The 20,687-nt window shown below is 40.0% G+C and overlaps 1 protein-coding gene across 18 annotated transcripts in view; it reads left to right on the top strand.

Moving 5' to 3' along the window:
• ABLIM1 (actin binding LIM protein 1) overlaps positions 1–20,687 on the top strand; it is a 134,573-nt gene that overhangs the window by 98,331 nt on the left and 15,555 nt on the right. For 12 of the 18 annotated variants that reach the window (XM_027884860.1, XM_027884862.1, XM_027884861.1 and 9 more), the window contains 6 exons: positions 693–770; positions 2,567–2,722; positions 7,419–7,454; positions 8,743–8,872; positions 17,460–17,564; positions 19,874–19,921. In XM_027884860.1, the coding sequence (XP_027740661.1) occupies positions 693–770; positions 2,567–2,722; positions 7,419–7,454; positions 8,743–8,872; positions 17,460–17,564; positions 19,874–19,921 (553 nt within the window). The remainder of the gene's footprint in view (positions 1–692; positions 771–2,566; positions 2,723–7,418; positions 7,455–8,742; positions 8,873–17,459; positions 17,565–19,873; positions 19,922–20,687) is intronic. The other 6 variants (XM_027884869.1, XM_027884870.1, XM_027884873.1 and 3 more) reach the window with 1 other exon arrangement.

Here is a 20,687-nt window from a genome sequence, read left to right as displayed (position 1 = left end):
ATCTACTAAACATAATAGCACTCACTTTGTAGGGGTGGGACTGTTCTCATGAATTTCAGACATTGTCATTAAACATCACGACTTTTGCATGAGGAATCATGGAATTTCAACCAGCAGTTTGACTTCCCTGCTGCATCTTGATGGTGCTGCAGATACAGGGAACAGCTCCAAGCAAAGGATTTCAGGTCCTTCTACTTAGAAGGACTGCATTGAGTTCTGTATTCGTAATGGAAATCCACTGACTGAACACCTGGAAGGTGATAACGTGTGTGCTGTGCTCCTCACAACAGTTTTGTCTGCTGAACTGCTGATACCTCTAGTGGTTTGTGAACTAACGTTTTGTTAAAATGACCAGCAGGACTATCCTGGATGGTACTTTGGCTCCTGCAGTGTCTCTGGCAGGTGTTGTTTGATTTTGTTCATTATTGTTGTCAGTCTAGTCTTTTACATTGTTTGATTTAGAAAACCTCTTTCCCCTCTCACGGCACTCCTTCCCCTACCAAAAAAAAAAAAAAAAAAAGCCCACTTGCCTCACAAGATTGTGAAATTTGCCAGAATGCTTGCATTTGTGTTGACATTTTTTTCCTAAATTCAGTTAATTTCAAGATGTGTGCAGATTTCTTCACTTAAACTCAAAATTACCAACATTAATGGCTTCAGGTTGCTTTCAAAAGTTCCTTTTTGTTTTTCAGCCTACAAGAACGTCATCAGAAAGTATTTATTCCAGACCAGGTTCCAGTATACCTGGCTCTCCAGGCCACACTATCTATGTAAGTATTCCTTCCGAGGAATAGGCTGCTTGCACATAAAACACTCACGCTGAAATGAATCACTGTTACACTGATGCCAGTGCCTTTATTCTAGTGGTGAAATTGTTAATTCTTCATGTAGCTTTTATAACTGTAGGACTTCAAGGGCAGAACAGGCCTTTTCCAGGTCACATTTCCCTTGGAAAGATACAGTAAATCTCTTGAAGTCACTCTGTGATGTGAAGAGGGACAGAAGGCAGACGGGTCATTTGGCTTTGTAGGGGTTGTGTGAGGAGATCTGTGCACTTTGATACACAGTTTTGGAGAGATCTGCTGTCTGCACTTGCATGACGTGGGGAGGAGGGTCAGCTACACTGAAAGAAGCCTGGCTGATACAACACCTTCTGTTTCAGAACTCAGATGTTTTAGTTGTGAAAGGAAGGGTGGTTTGTATTTAAGATCAAAAATGTTGCCAACCATAATGCTGAATCGTTGGTTTTATGGATACCTTTGAGACTGTATAGGTGAAAATGTAGTCTTAGACAGAGAAATCTATCAATTTCGTGTATAATAATGCAGAAAAATCACCAAAATTACAAATCTCAAGTTTTGGTTTAAGAATATCCGGACATATTTGTGTCTCATTAACAGATTGTGGTATAAATACTACAGCAATATCATCTTAATATACCTACATATTTTAAGGTTACATTTGTTTAAGGTGTTTTTTTAATATCTGGTAAGTAAAAGCTAAACAGATTTGAGGCTATTTTTAGACAGTGAATTTCCCAGCTACTTCAGAACTGTTCTGTATTGTTTCTAGTTTATGGCATTGCTTAAGAACCGCCAAGACCAGTGGTTCTTAGAGAGCTTGGGAAGGCAAATGCATGTTAATCTGAAAATACTAGACCCTAGTACTCAGAAAGAACAGAACTGAATGTGGTTTCGTTATGCAGCCTACTATGAATAAATAAAATATCTAGTAGAAGTGTTGAAAAACAATTTGAGTATCTTCCTTCTTTAAGGTAGGTAAAAATTTATGATGATACTTTTTAGAAATCTTTCTGTAAGGAAAGATATTAGCTCTCTAAACTAAGTATAAGGAGTCTTCCTAGCTCCTTCTGATGTATGTAGCTGGCTTTGGGACAGATTTCCTACTTCCCTTTTTTAACTAGTCAAGAGTTCCTTGCAGCCTTAGTGGAAAATGCTGTTGCCAGTGCCATGCAGTTGGTCAGCAGCAGATGTCTTAGTCAGAAGTTTGGGTATAGGATGAGTGATGACTGCAATTTAATAATTTCATTTGGGAGTTTGGATACCCAGTCCTCACAGTCCTCCTTGTCTTTTTATTTCCTTTTAATAAGTTCTGTTTCCTCTTGTGTGCACAGTTGAATACCTGTCTGTGGTCTCCAGCATGGAATCCCCTTGTAATCTCCGTAATCTGCGAGCTAAATCGATGTTATTACACATTTTACATGTGGGAAAACAAGAGCAGAAAGGTGAAAATACTTGCCTGAGGCCACAAAGCGAGTCATTTGCAGAGCTGAGGTTTTCAGCTCACTACTGGGGATAAGAAACTTTTTAATATAGAACTATATATGCCGTGTTCTTTCTTCCTTAACCCAAGAAAACGGTGTGAGCTGTTGCAGAGGAGGCCTGCTGGAGAAGAACAAGAAGCATTCACTTTGCATGTAGAGTGCTAAAAGGAGTTTTCCGTAGCAACAGTGTGACAACAAATACACAAAATCATAAATTGTGTAAAACAGAAAATTGCCAGTGCATTTGTGTAAGTTAATTTATCTTCTGTCTTTGACCTTCAGGCAAAAGTAGACAATGAAATCCTTGATTACAAGGATTTAGCAGCCATTCCCAAAGTCAAGGCTATTTATGACATTGAACGTCCAGACCTAATTACTTATGAGCCATTCTACACTTCCGCCTACGAGGACAGACAGGAGAGACAGAGTCTTGGAGAGGTAATGAACCAACAAGCAACTCATTCCGCTGTGTGCTTTATGCAGAGCCTGCTTCGCTTCTAATTGACACTCCTAGATACTGTTGCTGCTGCTGTTCACAGTGCTTTTTGTCTGTTTTGTCTGGGGTTAATGGGAGCACTCATGATGATGCCTCGTGTGTGAAAATGCACAGTTGGACACCTACAACAACACCGGCCACTGGCAGAGGAAGGGCAGGGGGGAGGTTTGCAGGCTGTCTCTGGGTGAATCCTCATAACTCTCATGGATATCCTCATCTTTGGGTACAGCAAAGTGCAGAACGTGGGGCAAAAGCCTCACGCTGTGCTGAGGAGCACTGATACAGCACAATGTGAGGAATACCACGATATCCTATGGCAGAAGCAGGAGTAAGAGCAGCAGGATACTTTATCTCACACACACTGAAGGGAAATATATTGCTGGAGCACTTTGCCAGACGTTCTGGATAAAATCTGAGCTGGGTCGGAATGAGGTGCTCTTCCACTTGGGAAAGCAGGTTAACTGCGTTATAGAAATACCTGCCTCACATTTTAAACTGCTGATATGTACTAAGGATTCCTGTATCATGCAAGTATAAGAGAAAGCTATCTCTATTTTCTATTTTTAAATTTGTATTTAAAGGTATCTTTTGGATTGTAGGGTCCCCAGTTTTCTCAGGTGAATTTCCATAGCTGCAGTTACTATTTACATGATACCAGTGCAGACTGTGAAGCAGGTTTTGTCATGTAATACCATCTGTCTGTAAATCAGACTTCCTGAATGCAAATCTAAATGGACATGGGAAAGGATTTACCTCCTTGCAATCTCAGTGACTTTACTGATTGTGACTGAATTGAGGATGAATTTGAGCAGAGGAAAAAAGAATTACAGTAAATCATTCAAGCACCAGTGGTCTGGAGATGCCCAGATCAGTGTGATTGATAATCTGCTTTCTTAGCAGTGTTCTGCCCACTAGCAGGCCAGAGCTCCCTCAGTTTTTCTCCTTTGTCCTTTAGTGTTTTATAGGGTTAGTTTCTTAAATAATAACATGAGTTGGAAATTCAGGAGACTGTTCAGCTCAGGAATAAAATAAGAGATTACCAGGTCAGGAGGATTACAGAATTTCTCCCCTCTGATTTATGTTGGTAGTGTATCCAGCTGGCACCTGGTTCAGAACCACTGAGTGGTCACCATTGGTGACCTCTGACCAATTCCAACAGGCCTAACCATTCCACAAAACCCACTACAAACACAAGTCTTGTTAGTTACAGAGGAAAAACTAATTTCATCAGAGAAGGTGAACTATTTGTTAATCCTTAAAGGGAAGCTGCTCACTGACAAAGCAGTATGTTGGAAGCTGATAAAGCAGTATGGAGTAAGTTGCCTGCTTTTATGCTTGTCCTGGGAATAAGGAAAAACCTTTGAGGTTTCCTTATATCATATTTTCACCAGCATTTAATTCAGTTGATCTCTAGTGAGTACAGAAATTTGTTCTGGAAACAGAAGAACTGGGTTTTTCACACAATGCTACTGCTGACTTCTGTCACCTTGGGCAAGTTGCCTCACCTCTTTGTGTCTGTTTCTCCTCCCTCCCCTTGCCCTAATGAGAACACAAGGCCATTGGGGTGGAGCAGTCCCTTTACCTTGTGTTTGTGTTGTGATAGTCGAGTGACAACAATCTTGGTACATCTACATCAGCCACCATCATCTTCAAAAAGCAAAGGAGGTGACATGTTTAGTCATGGCAGGGATTTGCAGACTTTTGAGTGATTTAACCTGCATTCTCTTTGCAAAGGAGGTGTGTGTGGTGGTGTTCAGTAAAAGGGGACCCTGAGTTTATTCTTGTACACTAGAAATGCCCCTCACCATGATTAAAAAAAAAAAAAATCAAAAAAAGATCACCAGTCTCAGCTAAGAAAGATTTATGTGTGTACAAGGGAAATGTGCAAGAGACACCAAAGTTAATCCAGGAATGGAGACAAACCTTAATTATGGGGAATGAGCTACAAGACAATGACATACTTGAGCCACAGAAAGTGGGAAAACACAGCATGAGACTGTCATCCTCATTGCAGTGGCAGGGAAATGCTCTGCCAGATTTCCCACTCCTGGTCCCTTTTTCAGGAGAATCCCGATGTTCGTGGAGCTAGGGAAGCATCGCTCTCCCACAGCTCCCCCTCGCGGGTGAGCTCCGAACGTGCACGAGATTAAAAGATACAAATAAGATTTGCAAATTAATTTTTGCTACCCGAACTGGTCCTTAACAGAGTGATAATGATTCCAGAAACCGTCAGGTACTCAAGTTCTTCAGGTCCTGCCATTCTGCCCTGTGAGCAGCAACCTGATGAGTACTGAAGTCTTTTCTCAGCTCTGACCTTGCTTGCATATATATATATATATATATATATATATATATATATATATATATAAATATACATATATATATGTATATAAAGAAAGAGAGAGAGAGAGATAAAGAACTTTTTAGCTCTGTGTCCTTTACTTTATTTATTCTGTCTGTTGAAAGCACTGAATGTCTGTAGCAGCTTTCAGTAAACAAGCTGTTGTAAAATGAGAAAAGGATTTTTTTTCTAATGTGATAGATGCTTCAAAATGGAGGAGGCATCCCACCTAGTATTTCAATTAAAAGACAGTTAAAATGGCATCAGTGAGAACTTGTTTTACAGAAGGACACCTACAAAGTTTGTAGAAACTCCCCAGAGCACAAAGTGACTTGTGCAACTTCAGGTATTGGAGCACCCCCTCAGATGTCAAAGCAGTAGAGCACTGGGCCTGTTGCAGTAGAGGTTTTGCTCTAACTTTGATGAGAATGGGTCTTTTTCCCATTCCCCTTCCTCTTCCCTATCTGGAGTTATCACTGTATTTCCACAGGATTACTGTTCTGGAAAAGAGCTGCTTTACTCAGTCATGTGCACAGTGTATTTCAAACTGATTATAGCGTGGACTCTGCAATTTACCAGGCTTTAAAAGACCTCATAAACCCTGAAGAACCAAATATCCCTTGGCAGCCCCAGAGTTTGAGATATGACAGCTCACCTGTGCACAATAAACAGTAAATTGGTTGCAGAGTGTGGTTCCATTTCTCAAAAAGCAACAAGGTGATGCCAGGTAGCGAGGGAGTAGAAATATATGAAAGGAAATAATACATGGATTCAGCAGGCTACTTTCTGGGCTGCCTTCCCAGTCTTAGATTCCTGTGACTAGCTTTTACTGTAGCCACCACCTTAGCATCTAGGTAACCACAGCAGGTGATGGAAATTTGTTTATTTAGAGTAACACATGAATTACTAATAGCTAAATGTGGGAATGCACCTCACAACATGTGCTTTTTTGATTCATATTAAGAGTTTTAGATTAGCTCTCATTTTTTTGTGGAGAATGATGCTGCAAAGCACTGTGTATGATATGTTTCATATGGAGCAAACTTTTAGAGAATTAGAAAATAAGAATGTAAAAGACATTCAAGGCTTTGACTGAGAGTGGCAAAAGCAGTCTTTAAAAGCTTTATGGAAACTTGCTGAAAAGGAGACATTCTGTATCCAGTAAAAAAATGTCACTCCTTTGTTTGGATACTTTGCATTCCCAGTGTCACCAGCTCTGTGAGATTTGATGGTCTCTCAGTGCAAAATAAAAAGCTAGATATTTAATAGCAGAAATTTTGCATGTACTTTACTGCTGTTGTACATTACTGTAGTAGTTAGGCCAGAATCTGCAGTTTAGCTTCTGAGATATTATATTAAAACTATATCATTCTGTAATAATTATAGTCTTATTTAAAAGCATAATTGCTTGCCCAGTTTATTATGATAAATAATATTGAAGTTTTGTGCACAAAGAAAATAATTAGGTCCTCATCTTCCAGCTTCAAATTGTCTGGTGATTAAAGGGCACAGAACTGGTAATTATATCATTCTTGTTCATACCATCAACCTACGCATAATCATATGTCTCATTTCTAAAGGTATTTGCTGCCTCAGTTTCCCTATCTGCATTATAGAAACTTTTCATGGTATTGTGCATATTTCTGCCCACTGGCCTTTGTGCAGTTCTTTCACTACACTTGCTTGTAATTCCTGTCTGTTCTTACGTAACCATGGAGGAACACAGAGGTTTAAAGGAGGTCATATCAAAGAAATGTTGATGACAACTACGTGCTCCTTTGCATGGGTATGAAATGTAAGGCCTTGGGGAGAAGCACATTTTTGCCAGAGTGTGTGCGTTGGAGGAAAAACACGCTTCGTCCTGCAAGATATTCTGTATTTTGATTTTCCATGCAAAGCTCTGAGATAAATTTATTTACTTTTGATTTCCATTTTAAAGATTTCTTCATAACAGGCATGGTTATTAAATTAATAACTCTTTCTGATTTTGATCTTCACAGCTATGTTTTAATTACCACAATGATTAGATGGCTAAGATGATCTTGCATGATACTTGACTGAATTAATCACGCTTATAAAGATTCTTCCAGAAACTTTAAACTTCAATGATTTATGGACCAGTTCCTGAGCAATGTGGAAAAAGCAAGTTCCAGTGCTGGAATGGCTTCAGTAATTTCTGCATTGCCACTCTACATCATTGCCATATATCAGAGTATCTGCAGCGATGTTTAGATTACCGTTTTCTGGCCCGGTGTATGCAATGATATTTTATAACCTTGTTTTTTATGTCTTTGCAGTCTCCAAGGACATTATCACCTACCCCTTCTGCAGAAGTAAGTCTGGTGGAACCCTTGGGGGCAGTCTCTTACTCTCTGATTACTCTCTCTGATTACAGTTATTCACTTGAGCAAAACCAGGTGTTGGTTTTGTTATCAGTCTGATTCCTCTCTGTTTGCCACATAGATGTGTTTTCTTGATGTTGAAACTTAACAAAAATTATTTCTAAGAAGGAAACACTAAATATTGACAAATTGTGCAAAACATGAAGCTGCCACTCCTTCTGTATTGCTGTTTGGAAAGCAGAGCACTTTGTCCAGCAGGCGTCACTTCTGGTACATTCCTCCTTCCTGTGCTACAGGCAGATTCAGATCCTGGGAGCTGGATGATTTACATGAGATAAAATGCTACTCTAAGCAACTGAATGATAACCCATGTTATTGCTACTGAAACATTTGCAGTTTCGTCTCGAAGAAAACAGAACTATGGTTTAATTTGTTTTTGCATAGGAGTTAATTTGAACATCATAATGAAACGAAATGAATACATGAAACGTTTGGGAAGTACTTTGCCAGGATACAATAGATGCTTATGCATTATCATTTTGGGGGTGAAGAGTGTTGTTTTTTTGCAACTTAAAAGTTGTATTGATTGTTACGTGCTTAAAAAGTGACTATAAAATTTCTTGTAAATCTTCATGCATTAACATTAGTCCTTTCCCTTTTGTCCTGGTTTGCTTTGCTTCGTGGGGTTTTGGGGGGATGGGTTTGTTTTGAGGTTTTTTTTTTTTCCTGTTTCTTTCTTTTGTTGTTTTTTTTCCCTAGGAAACCAAGTAAATTGAATTTTGCTATATGAGAAGCTGTCATGTTTTCTGATACAAGGGGAATCTATTTTGGATAGTAAATAACTCTTGATGTGGCTAGTTGTGACACCTGGTAAATTTAGCCAGAGAGCTCTTTGCTGTAGCTATTGAATTCTTGCTGCCAGGTTAACCAGCTGAAGGCAAGCTCATATGTCTTGTGCAGGACAGACATATTCTGGCTGTAGTTTCCCTTATGGAGTCAGGGAATGTGGGCAAATCTAGGATTATATAGAATTTAACAGAAATTGCAGGTGGAGTTGGAACCTTCCAAGAATGAACTCTGTCCTTGACTATAAAAATGGATTGGACTCTTTGGAACAGGTCACTGGAAGAACAGCAATAATGAAGTAGGTTGAAAGTTGAAAGGGATGTTGCTATTTCAGTAGCTTCTGCTGATGCCTTCAGATCCAAGGAGGTTAAGGTGCTGCTAAAGGTGTGTAATGTGCATTTACATTCATCAGTGAACGCTTTTTCTTCTGCAGGGCTACCAGGATGTTCGGGATCGCATGATCCACAGGTCTACTAGTCAGGGCTCCATCAATTCTCCCGTGTACAGTCGTCACAGCTACACACCCACCATGTCACGCTCCCCTCAGCATTTCCACAGACCTGGTAAGGGCAACTGCAGTAGGAGTATATGTAAAACTATTGGTTCTTTATTATGCCACTTACTGGGGCAGTGAAGCACTCGTATGTTTTAGGAGTGAAAATTCAGGATTGAAAAACCGTTGCATATTTTAATATCTCGTTTTCTATCTTTTTTTTTTTTTTTTTTTTTTTTTTTTTTTTTTTGTTCTTGACTGTCGTAGTCTTTTGCACTAGGCTAATGAGCGTTGCTTATGTCATAAATATGTATCTTCTGGTTTTGTTTCCAATCAATTATTTTTTAAATATATGTTTCCGAAAGCAAGCAAAAATTTGCAGCACTGAATCATAAACTTCATTCTGGAATTTGGAAAAAGTATCACATATTGGAAACAAAAATTATGGCTTGACTATACAGAAGCCAGTAATGTAGGTTTACTCCCTCCTAAAAAATTTACTTAAAGCTTGGTGCTGCCATAGAACCTCATATTCAGCAGCAAAACAGCCATATGTTCCAAATTGCTAGTCATTTTTTAAAGCACGGACTCATGGTTCACAAGGTATCTTTCTTAAAGCCATAGGCAATTGCCTGGGAACACTTGAAAACACAAACTTCATTTTCTGGTTTAGCAGTGATGTACAAGTTCTGTGTGCAGTCTAGAAAATGTACAGGTCATTCAGGTTCCCAGTGCATTCAAAATTACCAGTTGTGTATATAAAAGCTAGACATAAAAATGAACTATTCATCCACACCCAAGCAGCATAAAAATGTATCGTTAAATGCTCCTCATTGAAGACTTTTCAAGACTGATTTTATTGTGTATGGTAATGAATTAAATCTTTGTAATCTGTTTTTAAATTAAGTGATACAATCGCACGGTTTCATCTTCCTTGGTGATTACAGCTGAACAGTTGGGATGCCAAAAGCCCATATGCAATAGGAGCTGCATTTTTAAAATTAAAGATTTATAATAGAGCCACCACTGTGGAACTTGAATGCTGCAGCCATTTCCTAGTGGGGGTGGGCTGAAAGCAGCCAATTGTGTCTGTCAGTGAATGCCTTATTTACAGGACCCAGGGGAGGTGGGACAGAAGCAAATTGTGTCTGATACTTGGTGCTGACAACATGACTGTGTTTTAAGATGACGTTATAACTGAAACTGAAAGAGACTTGAAAGCGTGAAAAAGCTGCAAACTTCTGTCTCTTGATTCTGACGATTCTGAGGAGATTTTTCCATTTATATCAGTTGTATCAGAGGTATGAACAAATCCAGGTCCTATACCAGACTCTACTGTGATTGAGTTTTACTGCCTGTGTTCAGTCAAAGACCTTCCCCAGAAGCAGTCTCTGTTGATGTAACTCTTCTGATGGGCAGATGTGCTCAAGCCAGAGTTTGCATCCAAATATAAAATCTTCAGAAGTCCACACCCTGGGGGATTTTCTGAGAAGATATTTGTTCAAACTTACCTCTGTTCAGATGTTCTCATCTTGGGCTCACCTGTTACTGTTCCTCACACGACACAGAAGCAATTCTGTCAAATTCATCATTTGATGTTTTCTACCCTGCTTTGGGGTAATCGCTAACACTACTTTAATAATTTTCCTACAATAATTATTTTCCTACAAAAATTCATGTTGAATAGTAGCACATGTATGTTTACCTGTTTTCTCCTAATGGCACTTCTTTTCACCGTGTTATTTGCAAGAATAATGTCTGTCTGAATAAACCCAGTGGCCCCAGATAACTTCTCTTTTGCTCCCAGCTGGCCCTTGAGAGAGAAGTGAACTGCTGTCAGCATAAGGTTCTTCAAAAATTGAGTGCTACAAGTTCTGAAAAAGTTTGCAGCCTTTTCCTCCTGCAGTGCCCTAGCTGATGTTGGCAGCATTTTGGGAATGTCTCAAAACAATGGAAAACAGCTTGCATGCCTCTTGGCTGACATTTTTTGGTCAGGCATTTTCCAAACCAGCTGCTTTCTTAACTAATTGAGCGTCAATGTTTGTGATGTTTGCATGCTGGTAGCAAGCTACTTTCAGGTAACGAGGCATAGATCAGAAGCTCATTAAGCCAGTAATGTTATGCTTAATCAGTGATGCAGTTCAAATCTAAGCCTCTCTTCTAATTCCTGTAACTTTGTCTAACATTTATGAGCCCTTTGGTACGTCTTTAACCTTTTTTTTTGTTTTTCTCCTTCCTTCTTTTCAGAATCCTAATTGTTCAATGCCTTTTTTTCTTTCCCCTTCCTCTGAAGCCTCCTTCCCTGCCTTTCTCTTATTGTTTTTCTTTGTTTTCATTGTGTTCTGTCCCCCGACTCCCTGCTGCCGCAGAGCTGCTCCCTACTGGTGTGCAGCGCTTGTCATACCTGCGCACGAGCAGTCTCAGCTCCTCTCACCATGACTCCCGCCCCAACTCCCCCTTCCGACACCACTTCATCCCCCATGTCAAAGGTAAGGAGCCAGGCCTCTCCAGGGAGTACCCTCCAGGCTGGAGATTTATTAGCCTTCTGCCAGAGCTAATAGGTGTTATCTCCGTTAAGGTGGTCGTTGGCTGTGTAGCTGAGCATGCCTCGAAATGTGCTGTTTGCACTTAGAACTACGTTAGAATAGACATAATGTCCTTTTTTTTGGAGGAAATATGTCATTTCTAAGGGCCCTAGTTGAAGAGCCACCGAGCATTTACCTGGTAGAAACACACAGAAAACCACTGCCATTTGCTGTTTAGAACCTGTACATGCCTGGTTTAGCTTCTTTCCAAAGCAGTACATAACAATCACTTCAGCAGTTAGCATATCAAATTTAATTGTTACTTCCACATTCTTAAAGCATGCATTGAAAAACTGACCACACTATTGCCTGAATGAGAGCAAGGTGATCAAAAATATGGAGAAGAAAAAGATTATATAAATACCAATGGCAACAATGCAGTTAATCTTTATTGTCCACATCGGCAATGATCAGTGCCCAGCAAAGTAAAGTTAAAATCTCTAGGCCTCTCTTCACCTCGTGTGAATTGGCAGGCTCTGCTAAAGGCAGTAGCATTGCTAGGATTTACATTATTTAAGGATCTGATCTTTTTCTAAATCTTTTTTTCCAATTATTTGATTTGGAGAAGGTTTGTTATGTTATTGTACCCCTTCAAGGAACTAATTTTTAGCTCATTAAGATTTAGTTTTGTTTCTTGCTTTCTTTAATGTAGGTTTATGTTAATTCTACTGGAGCACTGTGATTGGGCCATCTCTTCTGCTGGGGGAGAAGGTCACAGTTAATATCACCTACAAGAACTCAAAAGAGGCAGCTGAGTAAGCTGAACATAGATTGTAATCTGGCACCATTGATGAATGTAGATAATCATAAATTGGAGATAATCAAAAGCAGTTTCAGGAAACTTGTTGCCATGAACCTTCAAGAAATGCTAATAGATCGTACGTCTTTAGGCATTCAAATCACCATTACTAATTTTATTCTTGCCTTTTCTTAGATGATTTTTGTTAATCTGCACTGTCCACTTTCCTATTATGCCAGTATTTAAAAAAATACCTCACTTAAAAAAAATTGGGACCCTTAAAAATAGATACAGTGCTCATTTCAGCATGCAGTTAATTCATAGTCCTTGCAATTTCAACATTTCTTTGCTGTAAATAAAAATTAATGCTCACACTCTTTCAGGTGGCATTTTCATTCTTTTTCAGTTGAGAAAATAGTTTCTTCATCAGATAAATGAGAAGAACTATTGGAAATCCATGCTTATTGTTTTCAGATTTCAAAGAATTACCTGGTGTATAGATCAGGTGTCTATCTCGGTTATTGGCACAAAAGGCCAAGTGGGATTGCAAGTGCTGTAGACAAAGGGGTGGTTTTTATCAGCTATGCCATGGAAGATGTTGTAAGAATCCCCAGTTTTCTGAAGGCCTGGGCATCATTTGTGTGTCGTAACTCGGCAAAGCTCCTGAAAGCTCAAGCTCATGTCACTGTGACAGTGTTCACCACCCAAGGATGTCATACACGTGAGAAGGGGCAAGTAGCAGGTACCCATGTCTTGTCATTCACTTGGCTGAACTGAAAGAGCAGCCTTGAAATAGCTGGTTGAGAGAAAGAAGCACAGTGCAGCAGAAAAGGGAGATCATTCTGGCACTGGCTGCATCTAATGCAGCTCCCTGGTATTTTTACCTTTAAGGGATTGCTTTGGGTAATTCTGAGTGTCTGTTTTCAAAGTTTGAAGAACTGCATTCCTTTTTCTGGAGTAACATTTCTGTGTCTAATAAGGAATTAGAACTTGTAAACATATCTGAAATGAGGACAGCAGCACTGTTTGGAGTTAATTAGATGTGATGGATACATTTTTAGTGATTAAAAAAAGAGGCATCATGTGATCTCCTTTTTACTTAGCATTTCTCACTTGTACTTTTAGTGAGAAGGTGAACTTGATGTAAGTTTTAAAGAAAGATTTCATAAAACTATAGTTTTAGGGTTTTTTCCTTTAAGAGTCATAAAATATGGATCGTGCCTAAACTGCTTTGGTAAAGGGGCATGGTTTCCAAATGGCATAATGATAATTAAAGTGTCATATGACACATTACACTTCTATTATTTTGTATAATCAAGCCAAAAAAGTAGATATTTAGACGAGTTTCAGTGTGTTTTTGTACAGCATAAGGCTTAAAGGCACAAGTCAAGAAGTTGGAGGAGTGAAAGGGACTAAATATGCCTCAGTAAGTCTTAGTGAGAGTTTGTTGATGGAACATACATGTTGAACAAGCTGGAAGAGCATCTAATATGCATCAGCTTAGACTTCATCTAGTCTGATTTGGACTCCCCATTGAATTTGGTCTTTTCTCAATAAAGTACTGTACTGTCTTTGCTATGAAAGAATCAAAACAAGTCCACAAATGAAAGAAACCCTGACCCTTCTGAAATCAGAGACAAAAGTCTTATTGAGAGCCAGGATTTCATCTCACATGCCTAGAATTTTTCAAAGGCATTCAAGTATATTGCAAAGCTCCCATAAGATTTCCATGGAGAGAGCTCCAAAGTATTGTGTATTCCTTTGCTCACAGACCCTTCCTGTGAGGAATCTACCCACCTTCATAGTGAATTTGGGCCTTGGTTTTCACGGGTTCCTTCCTTCCTTCATTGAGGCAGGTCTCTGAAACCATGTGCTCTCTGGACATGATAACCATATTTCCAGGGTTTTGTGGATGCAGCTGAAAGTTCTGCTCTGGAAGACAGCAGTTTTGGCTGCTCCATGATTTTTGGTTTTGTGTGTGAAATAAGAGCTACGGATCTGGACAAGATGATGAATGACAATTTGACAAAATCTGGATAGGACTTAGGGTTTCAGGTACTTTTGAGCTTATTTTCGTATGTTTATTGAGAAGTAGAGCAATTAGACTGCAAGCTGACAGAAGGCTCAGTGTTGGTTGCCTGTGGGTTTTCTGTCCTGATTCTGTGAGCTGAGCTTGTGAATCACACAGTGAGCCCAGTGGAAAGCACTTCAGAAGGCAGCAGGAACCTGCATTACACTGTGCAGTGTAGAGGCAAGCAATTATATTCCTGACTGCTATGGCAACATGCTTAACAAATTGAGCTGTAGAAAACAAGAACTACCTGATGGAGCAAAGAGAATGAAAGAAAGAAGAAAAGCCTCTGAATTTCACTTCTGAGGCTTCTGCGCTCTAGGGGTTCATTTTTATATGAAGTTTATTCTGTTATTTCTTAACCTTCAACCCCCCAACCTACACAAACACACATATTCAACTTTATGTTGAATGTGGGAGCTAGTTCTTTCTGTGGTGTTGGTGAACTGGAGTGCTCTTGTTGCTTTGGGGAGTTAACAATAGTTACAGCACATCTGAGACAGTAAGAGAGAGACTTTCCTGTGCAGGCACAGCAAGGAACCCAAATTCAGGGCATGCAGAGCCCCTGCTTTTATGTAAAGCTGCAAGCAGGCCCTGGGAGGCAGGTGCAGGCAGCCAGGAGCTCTGCTGGCCCGTGTGCATGTGCACATTCTGCAGATGTTGGCACTGCTTCCATAAACTGTGGGTGATTTTACAGCTGCATCTGAAGCACTTAAGCCTCCTTATGAGTGTGATCTCCTCAGGGATGGTCTAATGAGAAGCTAAGTAGATGAACCATTCCCTCCTGCAGAGGTTGGAGGTAATGAGTCTGCCATCCTAGAAAGTGTAAAGGAGAGTTATTTGTCACTACTGGTAGGAGTAATTTGGAAGAGAGAGACTGCATAGGAACCCCAGGAAATACAAGCCAGCAGAGACATCTATAAAGCATCATATGCTTTACAGGATGGTGCCACAGTAATTGTCTGGTACTGGATGTATTATACAGCATTACCAGTTCCCTCTGAACAAATGATCTGTGTCCCGGATACAAGATTAGCCAGCACACATTTATGGGTGGGAGCTACTTAGTTGTGTCTGGTTGAGGTAGAGAGGGGTATAAGAAGGGTTTCTTCCCTGTATTTTTAGCTTTGCAAATTGAACATGCCCACATTTTGACTCCCAGTTCCCAACAGGTAAAATGTATTTGTGACTCCTCTGTTGTGACAAGTCCAAAGGTCAATAAATCCCTTTTGTTTCTTCTCTTTCACTGAGTGTACTAATTGCTAATGGAAGCAGAAAGGTGGAGAGGCATGTCTCTACATCTTGAGACTATATCAATATTGATGAGGGTTTTTTTTTTTCCTTGTAGAACAATGATTTTGCTGAAAATTAACTCATAATTTCTCAATACAAACAAAACACTTAAGTAAAATCAGCTTAACCAAGTGAGGTGTTTCACCATCACAATATCTCAAAGGCTGGAGAAGTAGAACACACTACTGGAATTTGTAAGTAAAGGACCATAGATTGAGATATGACAAAAAGGTTTTATAATTAATCATTCATACTGCTTTTCAGAGTTAGTAGACCTAGCACTTACTGTTACTTGGCCAGAAGCTCAGCATCGCTGCACCCGAAATAGAAAACCACTATCAAGTCATGTGGTTGAAAGAACATGTCTTTTAGGGCTGAAATGTCGAAGTGGTAAATACAGAATTTTGCACATGCATTCTTCTGGAAAAATTTTGTACAACCAAGCCCCCTGAAATGGGCATGTAATTTATAAAGCATGTATATGCAGATGGGCTAACTCGTGTACCAGCAGAGGCCTCTGTGGCACATCTCTTTCAGCAACATTTGTAAAGAGCATTTTTTTCTCCCTTTTGGTGCCTTTTAGATTGGCACATGACTGTTCAAGTAAAAGGATTTTTTTGTGTAAATTGTACAGAAAACTTCTTTTTTTCTTCTCCCACCCCAAATGTATAAATAAGAAATGCGCTGAATCCAATGTTTTGGGTCTTCTAAAAGGACATAGGAAACCTGTAGGTGAAAGGAGGCCTGCAATTTCCTTTTTCTTGTGTTTCATAGCTCTCCTGTACTTGTTATCATTCTCACCACCCCCCTACTCCATTTTTTTTTTCTTAATCAGCTTTCCTAGGGTTTTTTAAGCCCTTATGCATATTTGAAAAATGGAAGGGGCTCAATGTTCCCCTACTTTTCACTATTGTAATCACCCTCACTCACGTAAAATAATCACCCATGTGGATGGTTCTCCCTAGTATGAAGAACGGCACAGTGTAAAAGGCAGCAGCATTTTTTTAAGGTACACACACAGCCGTGTGTTTGGATATCTGGCTGCTAAGTCCTGATATTTGGGGATCAACCAGCATGGTTCTGCAACTTGCTCTGGCAAGACATAGGAACTTTCAGGGCCATTGGATTGCTGAGGTGCATTGTTAGGAGGCAAAGCAGTTCCAGTAAGAGTAATCCTACAAGTGGAACAAATAGTATGTGCAAAAATGGAACTGAAGCTTTTAGGCATTAGATTCAGGTTTGCAAAATCAGCAGTGGTGAAGTATTGTCATCAGAGCCCAGTTCGGCATTGGCAGAGATTTGGAGGGGCACCAACGATGTGGGTGCAGCCACCAGATGGGCTGCACTGCTTTACAAATTATTTTGGCGTATCAGAATTTTCCTAAACCAGTGAAAGAGTGTGTAATGAACAGTTATGCCTTTTGATATGGGCCAAGTGACCTAACAGCTATTTTCTGTTTCTAGTTTCTGTACACTTTTGGATTAGTGAACTGTAGTAACTGCCAGCATCTGCTTCTATCTGCTTTCAGTTTGCATATCAAATACTGTGCTCCATGTTTGCGCCTTTGAATTCCAAATATCAATCTCCATACTAAAAATTGATTGCCAAGTAACCTTCCATTCTTCTTTTCCGCACTGCCCATCTAAGCACCAGCTCTGAGCACACAGCTCCTGCCTGCATGCCGTCAGAATGAGTCTGAGCTGCTCAAAACTCAACTCCAGCCTGAACATGAATTTTTGTCTCTGCAGGAATATCAGGGGGATAAAAAAAAAGTCACCAGGGCTACCAGTTCTCCTTATTGTTTTTATTTTTATTTTTCGTTCAACTTCTTTTCTTCCTGGAAGTTTCGATTCCACCAGTTTTGTTTGGGTGTGATTGGGCTTGGTTTTTTTTTTATTTTATTTAATTATTTTTTTTTTTGATCGCTCTCCCTCTTCTCATTTTGTTTTCTCCATTTTCTCATTGGAGGCAATGAGCCGTCCAGCGGTCGGAACTCCCCTGTCCCCTATCGGCCTGACAGTCGCCCTCTCACTCCAACTTACGCTCAGGCCCCTAAACATTTCCATGTTCCAGGTAGGAGCTGGCACTGTACGTGTCTTGGTGTTCCTGTCACAGTGTAGAATGTAGCCTTTGTAACTTCTGTCTCGTCTCCTCCATCGTTTCACGCTGTTTACCATGGGTTTCACCCTCAGGGTTTGGAACTGCTTCTCGGCTTGCTGAGAGGAGTAGTGCCTTAAGAAATACGGGGCTTCGTTGGGATTTTTGCCTGTTCTGTTGGTCGGGTGTTTCGCTGTTAGAATGTCTTGGTTTTCAGAGTCTGGTTTTGGCCTGTGAGCTGTATAGGAGCTATGTAGGGCTTGATTTTTCTCCCAGTTGCACCAGCTGAGCACCAGCATAGCTCTGCTAATTTTAGGAGCTGGTTTTGATGGATCGATCTTGATACAGAAAAGAGGTGGCCAGTGAGGCATTATGTATGAACAACATTACGTATGTTGTTCACTCAGATTGCTGTGACTTGTTTCAGTCTTGAACCCAGTAGTTCTAGTTTAGTGTTCCTTTTTTTTTTAAAGCAGGGGAGGATGTTTCTTTAGTTGTTTTGTGCAATGGCGTGGTGTCCTCAGACGTACCTGCAGATCCACAAGGGTATATATGCCTTGGGATGTCCTCTCTATAAAAGGCAGTCTCTGTTTTGAAGTGAGCAGCACAGTTATTCCAGCATCTGAGAAGATCATCTATCTTGGATTTTGATGGGATGAGGCTGTGTCCCCATAGGGTTGTGGACATGCATCTGACTGCATCAGTGCTACCTTGAAAGCCTTATTATATCCAGTTATTCTTCAGGTCCCCTTCAGCCTAGCGTCCCTCCCTCCACACTGCCAGAGGTTACTGCTCCTCCTCCATTCCTCCAATCTGGCAAATGAACTGTTTGTGCTCACTGCCCTCAGTCCCAGCGTGACCTGGCCTGGCTAAGGTTGGCTGGTTTAACCGCTTAAGCTAACCTGGCTCACTTGGACTCGCGTCAGCCGAAGCATGAGCATCTGTAAATAACCTCGAGCGCGATGGGAGAGTGGTGCAGCCACAGAAGGAGCTGTGCTCCTGTCCCACTCACGGCTTCGTGGTGTAGATGTGCGCAAAAGCACTGCATGACTGCCCTGGTGATGTTTGTACCTATTTGCTGGTCAAGTGGCCATAACAGATCACACGCAGGAGTGAGATACCGCAGTGTCTTTGAGTGCAACGCCTTTGCCTGCGTAGTTAAGGATGTAGGGCTTTGCAGAGCAAGATTTGCCTCTCTGTTTCAGTAGATTTTTTGGGGGTAAGCTTTCCCTAATGCCAAAGGCAGAGTTGTCTTCTGTAGCACTTTAATTGGATCTGTGATATACTGCATGTATTTCTGAAATTCCTTTTCATCTCTCATTCTGTTGTAACTGAAAACTTTTTTCAGGCAGAACAAAGTAGCAAAATGGGTTTCTGATGTTAATTTGCTAGTTCCCAGTGGCTCATTTTGGTCTTCTAATGAGACTTTGGCACATTTTTTCACTGTAGCGTTGATTTTGGATTAACTTTTGTATTTGTAGCTGTGCTGAATACATGAAGTGTTGGCTTGGGTGGGAAGGTAGTTTAGAACAAAATGGTTCCTGTCCTAGATTTTTGTTTGTAAAAATGTGGTATCTTTTAGACATGCTGTAGAAGTACTGCATTAGAGTTCTGGGAAGTTTTTTTTTTTCTGATTTACTTAGATGATATGCAATGTGGTGGGCCTTACATGAAAAAGTCACCAAAAAAAAGTCACAAAAAAAGTAATAAAATCTATCTTTGTGGTTTGAGAATCAGTAGCATATCAGCTAACACTGCATAAAGAAAGCATCCCTTTTGACTCACTGAAGTGTGGCTGTTCAAAACAGTGTCCTAGGCAGCTATTTTGTGCTCTGGATTTTGGAGTGAATTATAGGCTCACTGCATTCTCCTCTGCTCAGTCCAGCCAGTCAGCTGGAAAGAAAATTGAGCTGAAGCACAATTTTCCCCAGAAGTTATTTGGGGTAGTTTTCCCCAAATGGCTTGTATCTTTATCATTGAAATGTCTTGCCTGCTTACATTTCTCCTCTAACTTTTATTCCACTTTAAAGTCATGATTTGATGCATCTACATGTTACAGAATTATCTCCAAAGGACTTCATACCACATGTCTTTGACTCTTCACTTGTTCTTATGTTTTCTTTTCTTTAAGTAATCTGATTTTGTATAATACTAGAAATAGCTTTCTGGCTTCTTCTTGTTTACATCCTTGATTTGGTCTGTCTTTTGGTTTAGTGCTGGATTTATCTTTACGTACAATAGAAGTAGTTTTCATATTCCCTTTTCTCTGTGTCTTAATATCACAGATCAAGGTGTCAACATTTACAGGAAACCGCCCATCTACAAACAACACGGTAAATGATCTTTTCCTTTTTTATTTCAAAACTGGAATGTCAAATGAATTGTAAGGTGTGCAGATTAGTGAAAAGCATTCAGCTTTTACTTCGTAATCATAAGAGTTTAGTAGTCAAAGTTTGAAACAGCTGTTATTGCATGTCCTGCCAAGTGGTTATGTTTTAAAGCATGTTGTTTCATTTGGATCATATGGTTTAATCTGGATTAATGTGGATATTAATGGCAAAATTGCCACTAGCTGGGCTTTTGCTGTTTCTTTAGCATTATGATGCCTTTCAATATTTCACTTCTTTAAATTTATATTTTCAAAATACAGGTACTGGTCATGTTAAAATGCATTAACAACAAAGTCTTCTCTGACAGGGAATTCTTGCAATATCCTTACTTCAAACAGACACAGTGTAATTTATTTAAACAGCAAAGATTGAGATGTTGTTATCAAACTGGAATTCTGAATGTATCTGTGGCTTCAAATAAGAATCTTTAATTAGTGAAGGAATTACAAGTGACACTTATCACTGAGAGGGTTGATTTTAAATTCTCAGGCCCTGTGAGACACCCCAGGTAGTACACACTACTTGTTTTTCCAGGTGTTTGGATTCTGAGTTGGACGGCAGTGTTAGTGAACTAAGCTTTTTGGTGTTGATGTTGCTATAGCAAGTCTGAAATGCCAGTGATGGCAGAAGGCCACTGCCTTGCCTGTCATTAGTACTGCAGGACAAGGTCCTGTTACAGTGGGGTGTGTTCACTCTTCCCTCCTGCTGT

This window comes from Empidonax traillii, unplaced genomic scaffold, assembly GCF_003031625.1.
Source record: "Empidonax traillii isolate 1590-97213 ecotype Southwest subspecies unplaced genomic scaffold, ASM303162v1 scaffold156:size1289327, whole genome shotgun sequence".
In the NCBI taxonomy this organism is placed as follows: domain Eukaryota; kingdom Metazoa; phylum Chordata; class Aves; order Passeriformes; family Tyrannidae; genus Empidonax; species Empidonax traillii.
This window is presented reverse-complemented; position numbering and strand designations above follow the sequence as displayed.